Source organism: Misgurnus anguillicaudatus, chromosome 19 (genome assembly GCF_027580225.2).
Source record: "Misgurnus anguillicaudatus chromosome 19, ASM2758022v2, whole genome shotgun sequence".
Lineage (NCBI taxonomy): Eukaryota > Metazoa > Chordata > Actinopteri > Cypriniformes > Cobitidae > Misgurnus > Misgurnus anguillicaudatus.
In genome coordinates this window covers 19,464,837-19,477,496 of record NC_073355.2, presented here as the reverse complement: position 1 = coordinate 19,477,496, position 12,660 = coordinate 19,464,837, and the positions used below count along the sequence as shown (strand labels likewise).

Genomic DNA, 12,660 nt, shown 5'->3' with positions numbered 1-12,660 from the left:
TTTATACTACTATTATACATAATAGTAATATATATTTTATATAACACCAGTTTCAGACTGCTACCATGCTTTTATCTCAAATTTAAATTGCGTCACAAAACTGGGTCCCACAGTTAAATTAGAATATGAAATGGACTGTGTGAAATAATGTTTTTCTGTACAGATGAACTCACCGTGCATTTGCTATACACTCCAGTGTGGCTTCACTCACCCCTGCCACTACTGTAACGTTTCGGGGTGGGATTACAATCACTGGAGCCACAGGGTCTGCCAGGGCATCTGAATCTAACCAGGACAGAAAAGAGGCGTTTATCTGTAAAACGTAATGCCAATCCAAACTTACAATGCATGCACAAATAGTATTTTGATATTTCAGATCCTTAAAGGAATAGTCAATTTTCTCAAAAGAAAAATCCAGATATTTACTCAGCACCATGTCATCCAAAATGTTGATGTCTTTGTTCAGTCCAGAAGAAATTATGTTTTTTGAGGAAAACATTGCAGGATTTTTCTCATTTTAATGGACTTTAATGGACACCAACACTTAACACTTAACTCAACACGTAACAGTTTTTTTCAACGGAGTTTCAACGGACTATAAACGATCCCAAACGAGGCATAAGGGTCTTATCTAGCGAAACGATTGTCATTTTTGACAAGAAAAATAAAAAATATGCACTTTTAAACTACAACTTTTCATATTCCTCCGGTCCTGAAAGCATCAGCGTGACCTCACGCAACACGTCATGACGTCAAGAGGTCACAGAGGACGAACACGAAACTCCGCCCCAGTGTTTACAAGTGTGTTGAAAGAGGACTGTTCCGACGTTGTTGTATGTGGAATGATACTAATTAATGTCTTTGTGTCAGTTTATTGTTTAAAATGGTCCGCAAATGTGCATTTCACACATGCAACACGTGACCTCTCTACGTCACCACGCATTTACGTTAGGTCGCGCTGGACCGGACCTAGACGAAAAGTTGTGCTTTAAAAGTGCATATTTGTTATTTTTCTTGTCAAAAATGACAATCGTTTTGCTAGATAAGACCCTTATGCCTCGTTTGGGATCGTTTTGCGTCCTTTGAAACTTCGTTGATAAAAACTGTTACGTGTTGAGTTAAGTGTTAAGTGTTGGTGTCTATTAAAGTCCATTAAAATGAGAAAAATCCTGCAATGTTTTCCTCAAAAAACATAATTTCTTCTCGACTGAACAAAGAAAGACATCAACATTTTGGATGACATGGTGGTGAGTAAATTATCTGGATTTTTCTTTTAAGAAAATTGACTATTCCTCTAATAATAATAAAAAACACACATATCAACTCAATAATATAAAACAACAAATCTCACATTAGCAAATGTATTTATCTACGCTAAATTAGCCAACTAAATTAGAGAGATGAGGAATTGAGCCTCGCTAGCACACAATATTTTAAATAATGAATTTTTTGGCACTGGTCCTGTGCTTCAAACGGTCGGGTTCTCTCTCCACCCCCTCATTTGACTGTTATGCTAAATCATTCTTGCATGAAAATATGGTTTTTACATTTTTAAAATGACCCAGGCATATCTCTCTTCTAATTGTGAAAAATTAAACACTGCCTATTAAATCGAAAATTAGAGAATATCTAAAATATTGAAAAGATATGAAAATGAGGATTTAAATAACTAAGTCGAATGCCTGAATTGCGCCTTTGATGTTGAATTTGACGTAGGAAGCTGAAGTGAACTTCATTTACTTTCCAAAAGTTCAGTCTCTAAAAAATTTGAACATGTCAGTAATTTCATGCGATACTACGGGTGTCCTAAAAGAGATGGTAATTTCCAATTAAAGACAGCATTGGGGATGATTTATTAAATGTGTCAAAGACCGCATGGAGGACAAAGTTGCATGTTCAGAATGGTTATGAATTGTATATTGAAAAATCCATACTAGTCGACCACTAATCTTAATATTGGTTATGTCAAAGGTACTTACAGTCTGGAATTGTATGATGTATCACAGAAAGAATTTTAAAGGTCAGGTCTGAAAAATGCCTTTTGCATTATAATTTATGTGTATACTCTTAGGCAAAAATTTCAGCAAATATATTACTATTATTTATCAGAATAGACAAAGTTCTCCATAACATACAGTTCTGTTATGTAGACAGACCCAGTTTTCACAGTTGAAAACATTACTTGATAATTACAGTACGGTAATTAAAATTTTTGTTTCGCCAGTTTCTGGCTTTTAACAACCAGTATTCACGAAACACAAACGAAATCATTTTCTCACGCTTCGTAACATATAAGCTAATGTAAGCTTCAAACACAATGTAAAGAGGAATCCAGTAATAAAATGAATTTCCTCCACTTAAGCCTCCAGTGGGTTTTTGTTGTCTGTAACAGACGAGACCGAAACAGATTGCATGGGGCACAAGTGCCTCCCTTCTTCCCTCTGTACAGTATTTGCAGATGGGGTAACCCTTTGCAAGACATTAAGATATTATTGAAAACTCATATTTGTTTTTCGAGCACTAAGAGTGTAATTCCTATGATGGGATCTTGTGGAGCGTGAAGGGCGTTTCGCGAGATCTGATTGGCGGGCGTCGAGTCTGTCTCCTCTAGTTGCTTCATTCTGCTTCAGTGCATGCATTGCCTCACCTGTGGCCATGAGAGGCAATAATCGGAGCGAAATCATCAGGGATCCAGTACACATCACAAATGCCTCTTTTTTATCATGAGAACACTGGTGATATTGTATTTTTTTTTTTTTAGTTAAAAAATGACCTAAAAACAGTTTTCCGAAGGCTTAATTTTAAAAGCTTTGGTTTATTCTGTTTTGTCAGTTAAATATTAGGTTGCGTTATCTCCTTGTTTGCGTACGCTTGTTATCTTGGTTTAGTCTTGTACTCAAATAATTGTATTTCAAAATGTTCTTGGCCTGTTGAATCTGTGCTCTGAATGGCTAGCGTGAGTTATTGAGAGAAAATAATGTTTGGTGTTACTACCTATTATTTCGCCCGTAGGGCACACTCTGTAGTGTTTCTCAATGGCACACTGCATAGTGAAATGTGTGTTTTACAAATCTACTACAATTTGCCAGTCTTACTATTCATTAAAAGAAGTCAACAGTTGTAAATCAATTATTTCCCATGAACTCCAAGTTGTTTTCCAGAACAGGTGGCGCAAAAATAAAATATCCATTTAATTAAACCAATTCTTGCTATCTGAACCCTAAGGCTCTCCAAGACATTTCAGAAGTTACAGCGGTACTAATGGTTTTCTTTGAGTAATGACTGACATTCTTGTATCTGTTTTAGCTAATGCACCATAAAGAAAAATGTTCATCCTAGCTGTGCTGTTTTTATTTCAAAAATATCTTACCATGCGATCCACGGTACCTCTTGTTCGCTGTCCGGCAGCAAGGCAAAAAGAGAGAACAAATACCAGCCAACACAGTGAATTTATTGTATGCATGTACTGTAAATGCATTGTGATGTACATAAGTAAAGCACGTGCTTGCATTAACATCCTAGCTTTAGTCATTGATCTGGATCAAACAATCCTAATCCTAAACCAAAAGGCCCCGACTGTCCAATATCAATGTAAAAGGGATAGTTCACCCAAAACTTTTTTCCTACTTTATTCAGCAGGGGCGTCGTGCACCTTTTTTTTTAAGGGGACACAGTGTGCAAAGCTCAGAGAAATTTGTACATACACAGACATCAAACGAAATATTATAGAGCTTTCAGTCTTTTCCATGGCACTTACATTTCTAACACCCGTGCTTTCATGCAGAAACCGCCACAATAAAAGTGTTGACTAACTTTCATATCAAATACTATACATATCAAAATAATGACATATTGGCATCATATTTAAATCTGAAAAGGAATATTTTGTTTATTTACGTTTTGCTTAATAACTTGTTTAATTGTGTCATTAATGCATTTTGCACAACAACTGCATTATCTTATGAAATGAATGTAATTTTGAATCCATAAAGTATATAAACAACGAAACTGACATAAGCTATAGCCACGTGCAGTGTTGGGGGTAACGCATTACAAGTAACTTGAGTTACGTAATAATATTACTTTTCTGAAGTAACGAGTAAAGTAACGCATTACTTTTTAAATGTACACATTAATATTTGAGTTACTTTTTCAAAAAAGTAACTCAAGTTACTTTTTTAGTTTAATTAATTTGATAAAAAATATGTACTGAATTAAACTTAACGTATGCACTCTCTGTGCCTGAGTGGAAACAGTTTGAGTCAGAAACTGAGATGGCAGGCCAGAGCTAAACATTTTTGTGATGAAATATGCAATTTCTGAATGCAGAACTTTTCAGTCATAAAAACTCCTGCAAGGCCTGAAAGAGATCAAGCTTTAGCCAAGAAAAAGTAACGCAAAAGTAACTAAAAGTAACATAAGCATTACTTTCCATGAAAAGTAACTAAGTAATGCAATTAGTTACTTTTTTTGGGAGTAACTTAATATTGTAACTAGGGCCGGGACTCGATTAAAAAAATTAATCTAATTAATTAGAGGCTTTGTAATTAATTAATCTAAATTAATCGCATTTTAATCGCATATAAATATTTGACCTGAGAACATTAAGAAGTACTTTTTTACATGGATTTTAGTATACACTCTTAGAAAGAATTTTATACAAATCATTGTGCTGTAAGCTTTTAACACATTATGTGTAATTTTAACACATTATGAGTCATTTTGTCTTGATTTTGTGTTCAAGTATAACAAAATGTGTTGTTTCAATAATAACACAGAGATGGGTGGATTCCGGGACGACGCAGTTAGTGTGTTGTCCCAGAATCAACACTAATGTGTTGTTTTTAACACATTCGTTCTTAGAGTGTACCATGAATAATGACTGAATACATAAGCTTAAGCAACAAAATATTGTTTATTGAGCCCTATTCGGACAGGATTAGTTTTACAGGGGTAGATGGCGTAATGTAATTTTACCACAGGACGTCGGTAATATTAATGGTCAATTCGGACGGGATTAGAAATCTCTGTAAAACATTCAGAAGTGGGAGGGGTAACTCGTTGGCGCAGCGCGTCACCTCTCGTCTTCACGTGCACGTTACCTTGCTTCCAGATATCAGATGTGCAAACAACATGACACAGACAAGGAAAACGCGAAAACACTGTGTTTAATTTCAGTTTGGGGAGAACGTCATAAACAGTTCCATGCCTCTGAGAAGTAAATTTGACTTTTTTTTTAAAGTTTGTGTCGTGTTTTATTCAGAAACTGACTTGTAACTGACTTGTTTCTCCGTCTAGAACGCAAGTAAATGCTTCTTTAAGCGCTTTTATATTTAAAAGAAACCCGCAAATTAAAAGGAAATGACGCGATTTACTTGTATATTTACAGCTGGTCTATTCGCACTGGATTTGTATTACCTGAGGTAATTTCTCCGGACCTTTTTACAGAAGGTAAAAGACGCCGTAATCTTTACTGACATGTTTTGCATTGAGATGCTCGATGTGCTGCGGTGATATGTGAATTCCTTGTTGCATAGCTTACACACAACCATGCTTTTATCGACGCTTACATCCGTTCGTTTTTTATAAAAAAAAATCCCATCCACGGGGCCAACCAAAGCGATCTCATCAGCCTCTTGGTTCATGTTCACTGTGGTTTGTTGTGAAGTCATGAACGCTAGTTGGTGCTCCAGTATAATCGGTCCGCCGAAACTCATGAGAAATGTTCCGCGGTGCAAAAATAAGTGCGATTAAAATGCGTTAAAAATGTTTAACGCGTTATTTTTGTGTAATTAATTAATCTTAATTAACGCGTTAAAGTCCCGGCCCTAATTGTAACGCATTACTTTTAAAAGTAACTTTCCCCAACACTGGCCACGTGATTGATTTTAATGTTCAATAATGATTTTAAAAAATATGTTTAGATAAAATTATTAGAAGAACGGATTATTGCATCAAATTTTACCTCATGTGAACGTGTGATTCCGCACCCCAGTAAAAAATGGTGAATTTTGGCGTTGTACCAAGAAGATGAATCTAGAAATCTCTACTAATATAACGTCGAGACGGTCACATTTTAAACCATACATTTTCTTCACAGAGGAGGTTAACTGCACATTACCGTACTGGGGTTTGGAAATGTTGTGAGTGTTTCTTACACGTTTTAATTCCTCAGATAGCAGAATAAAGTAATGTAACATGATCAATGCCGCCAGAATAAAGTAATGTAACATGATCAAAACTCTATCAAAACGGCCAAAATCACCAAAAGTGACAAGGAGGCAGCACTGAATTAATAATATTGTGCATATTAAAAAACAAGTAACAGATTAATGGACGCTTCTTTGATTTTGAGGTTGTATGCAAAATCCATTTGGCTCAAACCACAGAGGGGGCACGTGCCGCCTCAGTTTGAATGGGCATGACGCCTCTGTTATTCAGCATTGTCTTCGCGTCTGTTGTGAGGCGCATTCGCGAGGCTAAAGTCACATGACTGCAGTGACATGGCTGACGTGTTATCTGGTGCGCCCCACCTGGTTTTTTTTGTGTGTCCGGGCTTCGTTTACAGTCTGAGGGAGACGCACGCTGTAAATTTGAAAAGAAAAACTTTGCAAACATGTCTGAGAATAACACGTCATCCAGGTCATGCTCTTCACAACAGACGCGGGAGAGAAGACAATGCTGAATAAAGTCGTCATTTTTGTTAATTTTGGACCAAAATGTATTTTCGATGCTTCAACACATTCTAACTGACCCACTGATGTCACATGGACTATTTTGATGATGTTTTTATTACCTTCCTGGACATGGACAGTATACCGTACGTAGATTTTCAATGAAGGGTCAACAAGCTCTCGGACTAAATCTAAAACATCTTAAACTGAGTTCTGAAAATGAACTGAGGTCTTACGAGTTTGAAACGACATGAGGGTGAGTCATTAATGACATTACTTTCATTTTGGGGTGAACTATCCCTTTAAACCAATACCAACAAAGGAACATGTCCTACTTGTGTATATCACAGGCTTAAGTCTCATGATCAAATTTTGAGATTAGTAGCATTAAAGTTTGATTTTAAATAATAGATTTCACAATAATTTATTTGACATAAAAATATCAAGAATATATGTTCTTTACAGTATGTAACAAACAGTCAAAATAATAACTTAAGTTGTTTTTTACAAGTAGGGTCAACATTTATACAATACAATATGTACAAACTCTGACAGTAAGATGATGAATATTACAAAAAAAGCTTACACTGCACGTATATACTGTGCACCTCTATATTTGGTTGGTTTGTACAGCGGCATGACAACCCTGAGACTTATATAGAAATAATGTACAAGTACATGACCTAAAGTTAATTGCTGCCGAGATGTGAAGGAACAAACCGGAACAGCGGAGAGAATAAATAGAAGCAGAGGGGTGAAGACGTCCTTGTTTTCCTCCCCTAAATCTGCCGTAGCCCTAATTTACACAATGGCTAATGAATTCCCGCGAAGCGTAGAAAGGTGATCTGATAACACAACTATAAAAAAGCAAAAATGAATCGAGGACCGCTGGCAGATTGACAGGGAAAAAAGATGTCGAAGGTATAAAATATTCAAACATTCAGGGACCAGAGAGACATCAAGGCATGTGTAGCAACTACTTCAGAAGCTATTGTCACACAAACTGGCCAGATCGGCAAGCCGGGAGCCCATAGGAAACAGACGAGAAAATGTGAGGAAAATATGTGCATTTGCCTGGGAGACAAATATTTACTTTGTTTTTGCACGGTGGGTTTAGTGTGAACAGGACGGATAGTACGATGCTGTATAATGAAAGGACGGACAAACAGTGGCGATCCATTTCTTGTTCAACATGCGATCTGTAGTGCCATGCGATCATACCTCTCAACGAATACAAGGCCTGCTTGACATGCATTACCCGACGGTCTATGAAATAAACCAGCACTAAGGAGCTCAGCACATGCCTGTTCCATAATTTATGGTTTATGAGGGTATTTTTCCTTTATAAATATTACAAATAACAAAAAACAAGAAAGCATTTCAAATCTGGACTTGCCTTGTGACAGATGTAACCTAAAAACAGCAACATTCACAAACAAGTGAATTGTCTGTTACTGTTGTCTGTACTGTCATTTTGACCTCATCCACACCTGGCACTGACAGCTGCTGTGTGCTTTCGGATTCGAAGTGCTTGTTGTTTCTCGGTTAAGGTGAATTGCTGGCAGGTGTTGGCTATTTCGATGCTTGTTGATGGTAAGACGGACGAGGGGATCCTTGCAGGCTTGTTGTGTTTGTGTTTTGTCACTTATTTTGTCAGGTAAAGGGGGGATGCTGTGGATGGACTGCTCTGGCGGGTTGTCCCTAAGGTCCTGGAGGCAGAGGTTGATTCTCAGGTCCTATTTAGACACACTCAACCTAAATGGATTTGAACAGGATTGGTGTCCCTGGCTGCTGTGTCTGTGTGATCCATATTCATTGCTAGTTTGGCTCGCCTTCTCTCCACAGGCAATCACAATAGCTACGCTGTGGCCTTTACTCCATCTACTGTATTTCACATTTAACACTTTTGGGATACATGGGCGGACCAGCAGCACTCAAACTCAATCAGTTCGGTGCGATGCATCCTTACGGGATAAGCTTGTGAGAATTAGAGGATAAAAAATCATAGAAGAACCATATTTGGTTCCATAAGGACCCGTTAACATCCAATGAACCTTTTTGTTTTATGAAAGGTTCTTGGTGGAGAAAATGATTTGAAATATTCAAAGGTAAAAACAATTAAAGGAAGTTCTTAAGGAACCCAAAATGGTTCCTCTATGACATCTGTACAGTAAATGTACATTGTAAGTGCGTGCTTTTGGGGTAGTAGGGACGGGAACAATCGCGCTGGGGCACGGTTTGGTTTGGATAGTGTGAGTGCGCCCTTAAATCGAAGGTTTCTTGGAAGGGCCATGAGTGAGACTTCATTATCAGCTTTGTAAAACTGTGTTCAGGTAGTGTGTGGTACTGTAGGTGTGGGACATTGGATAATTAGCCTGAGCTGTGCCTGCTCACTTTGAATTTCACATTTTAGACATGCCCTTTCATTATTTCCCCTAAATGAGATGCAGAGCTTCAAAGTAATGGTAGACTGAAACAATGGAGACTACATTCACCTCAGCCTCTTTGAATCTGTAAGATTAAGAGAATTTTTGATCCTGGTTGTGTGAAAGGCACAAAACAATGGCCAATATGAGCACCCCACCTTAACTATAGACTCGATATAGTCTGACTTGGGAGATGTATGTTATTTCATCATGTAAGCAAAGTCAATGATTACAAGGTGTTTGGCTTCATTTATTTATTTACTTACTTATTTTTGGGCTATGGTCAGACATCTATAAAGTTTTTACTGACAGCCCAAATTTGGCAGCGCAACGTCTGGGCTGTGTTTGGATGGCTATTAGACATCTTTTAAACCCCAAATTGCTTGCTGGGACATACTCTACTCTCAGAGCAGCAAACACTATACTTAAATATTATGCTACACATTGGATATTGTGGAAAATAAGCAAATAATACACTATAGATTAATTATTAAACGTTTGAATAGGTGGTTTAAACTTTTATCAGGTAGGGCCGCACACGAAAACTATTGACGAAAATGCGATATCTAATTAATGCAATAGTTGATATGCAATACAACGTTTTGTAAAATCTGTTTAAACTATAATATACTTATAAAAGACTTAAAGGGACAATAAGTAAGATTTACCCCCATCTAGTGGTGATATTGTCTTTTGCATTCAAACGAACAGTGCTCTCTAGCGCCTCGCTTTTCCAAATGCGTGTTGCAACTACGGTAGCCATTATGTGCTCACTGATCTCATGTGTCCGTTTCAGCTGGTTCACGTGTTCTGAATGAAATCGCGTTGTGGAAACGTATTGGTAGGCTAGTGCTTTTTGTCCCTCTCTGCTATTATAGTTTATCAATACGGCGGAACGATATGGAAGCTTCCTTGGATTTACCCGTTCAATGTAAGTAAAGAGGAAAAATTCTAAGCTTACAAAGAAAAGTCAGATCACTGGCAGAGGTCATTTGACACAAATGAGGACATATTTATGAATAAAAACATTGATTTTGAGGAATAAAACAGTTAAAACCCTACATACGGTCCCTTTAAAATAAATAAATAATTAGCCAACATACGTGTTTTACTTTTTTGATCATTGATCATCTTCCACTCACACATCAGTCCAGTCTCTCTGCTATATGCATCCACATAACTGGCTATATATAACTTTGAAATAATAAAAACATTCAGTTTTTGTAAACCATATGCACACTGAGATTTGCAATATTTCAATGATTTTGATATATTGTGTGACCCTGTCATAAGGGTATTGCAATTAAAAGTAAACTGCGCTAACGTTCCTTTCTCTCCAAACATTTGGTATGTACTTTTGTTTCAAATGATATTTTAGGCTTGTTTGTGGGTCAAGATGTACTTTTTACCGGCTTTGAAAATGCAGCATTTAGGATTTAATGGCTGTCACCTAACATAAAATGCGGGTAGTTAAAAACCATGATTGCTTTGTTTTTCCTCCGTTGCTACTGAAAAAATACACACATCCTTCACTTAAGTAGAAGTGCAGACACTCATGTTTAAAACTACTGACTTTTTCACTTGAGTCAAAGTAAAGTAGTAGTTAAAAATAAGAGTACTCAAGTAAAAAGTAGCCCTTACTACATTACATGTTTTAGTGTCATTTTTTGTGTTATTTTAGTGTTGTTTTTTGTGCAGACATCACTATTGTGAAATACACATAATCAGAACACAGCTCGTTTGCTTTGAACTAGCCTACTTAGAAAAAACGAAATAGTATGTACTAAATAGTAAGTACTGTACTACGATACACATGCTATTTCATATTTTTAAGGCATGGCAGTATTGTCGGTTCGAGTCGCACCCTTGAGCAAAGCACCTTATTCCCAATTGCTCCCCGGGCGCTTAAAGGATAGCTGCCCATTGCTCAGGTTATATGTGTGTTCAGGACTTGCAGTGTGTGTGTTCATTACTCACTGGGATGGGTTAAATGCAGAGGTCTGCAGGTCTACAGTATATTTACAGCAATGTCTATGGTGGCAAACGTGCAGAACACTATGTGCCCTATTTTAATGATCTAAGTGCATTGTCTAAAGCGGACGGCGCACGGTCTTAAAGGGCGTGTCCGATGCCACTTTTGCTAATTTAACAACACGAAAAAAGCGCATGGTCGAAAAGGGTTGTTCCTATTCTCCTAATGAGTAATGGGTGTGTTTTGGGCTTAACGTGCAATAAACCAATGAGAGTCTCAGCTCTCATCCCCTTTAAAAGCCTGTTGCGCTGGCGCTATGTCTAATCCCTATTTATATGATGGACTTTGTAAACTGAAAAACTAAGTTGAGGTAGAAGACTCCCAGTTTAAGAAAAATGTTAAATAATTGTGTTGTTTTCATTTTTATTGAAATTAAATTTTTTTGGATTAAAACCTTTAAAAGACATTTTCTTTCAGTAATTTAAGTAAAAATAGCAGGCTTTTAATTGTTATAAATGTATTGATATCCTACATAATCATTGTAATCTTATAAAATAATTTGCAAATATGCAAGAAAAGGTTTGTACTCTAAAAATACTTTATTTGTAACAAACAAGAGAAAGAATTTACAAACGTGCGGACAGCCGTTTCAGCACTTGACAGCGCCAAATGTTTATCATCTCACCATATCCACAGGTACAGTGTCATCATATACAATAAATCCATAGGGTAGCATTTTAAAAATGATGCCGTATTTGTTTAAAGCAAAGCATTTATTTGCTAACCAGGCTACAGGTGAAGCAGTCTTTTACGCCTGCTAACGTCTCATAATCAGTCCTCATTTATGTCTAAGAGACTCAATAATAATATTTTACATTTTAATCCTTTAATCTTTCATATTTAGAGCGATTTTGGACTGTTGCGCATTAATGTATGTGATACTCGCGTTGTCGTCTTGTTTATAGGCGCATATTCCTTACGCTCTAGGTTTTAGTTGGTCAATGGTGTGGTCTCTTTTAGTTGCCTCAAATTAGCAACGCACCAACAATGCGCCTGAACACACCTCATTTTCAGACTAGAACCCCCATGCGCAAAATTGGGCGCAAATGCATTTGCTATTTAAACAACGTGGCGCTAAATGCGAAAAGGATCATTGTGCCGGGTTGAAACTTGCAAAAAACACTTGCGTCGCACATTGCGCCGGGTGTATGATAGAGCCCTTTAAGTCGAGGACTGCATAACTCCTCCATACGGACCCCTATAGGCCAGTACAGGTATTGCAGTTTGTCACAATGCATATGTGTTAAACGGCTGTCAAATTAAGTATACACTGATCATGCCACCAAATTCAGATTAAAACTGAAGTAACGAGCCTGGTTTAAAAAAAAATATTGCAAGTAGAAAGTACGGATATTTTTGTAAAAAATGTAAGGAGTGAAGGTAAAAAGTCGCAAGAAAAATAAATGGAAACCAAATGCAATCTGATTCGACCAGTTGATTCTCCTCCTTCCTCATGAGAACTTGACAATAAAGAAGTTTAAATTAGACAAAAAAAATTCTCTCAGGGGCAAGAAAGCCACTTTAATCT

General features: G+C 37.0%; 1 protein-coding gene across 3 annotated transcripts in view; it reads right to left on the bottom strand.

Annotated features, from left to right (window-relative positions):
- The window catches only part of sdk1a (sidekick cell adhesion molecule 1a), a 408,423-nt gene that overhangs the window by 139,248 nt on the left and 256,515 nt on the right, over positions 1-12,660 (bottom strand). For 2 of the 3 annotated variants that reach the window (XM_073857057.1, XM_073857058.1), the window contains 2 exons: positions 3,371-3,397; positions 174-285 (listed from right to left, as the gene is read on the bottom strand). In XM_073857057.1, the coding sequence (XP_073713158.1) occupies positions 174-285; positions 3,371-3,397 (139 nt within the window). The remainder of the gene's footprint in view (positions 1-173; positions 286-3,370; positions 3,398-12,660) is intronic. The other variant, XM_073857059.1, reaches the window with a different exon arrangement.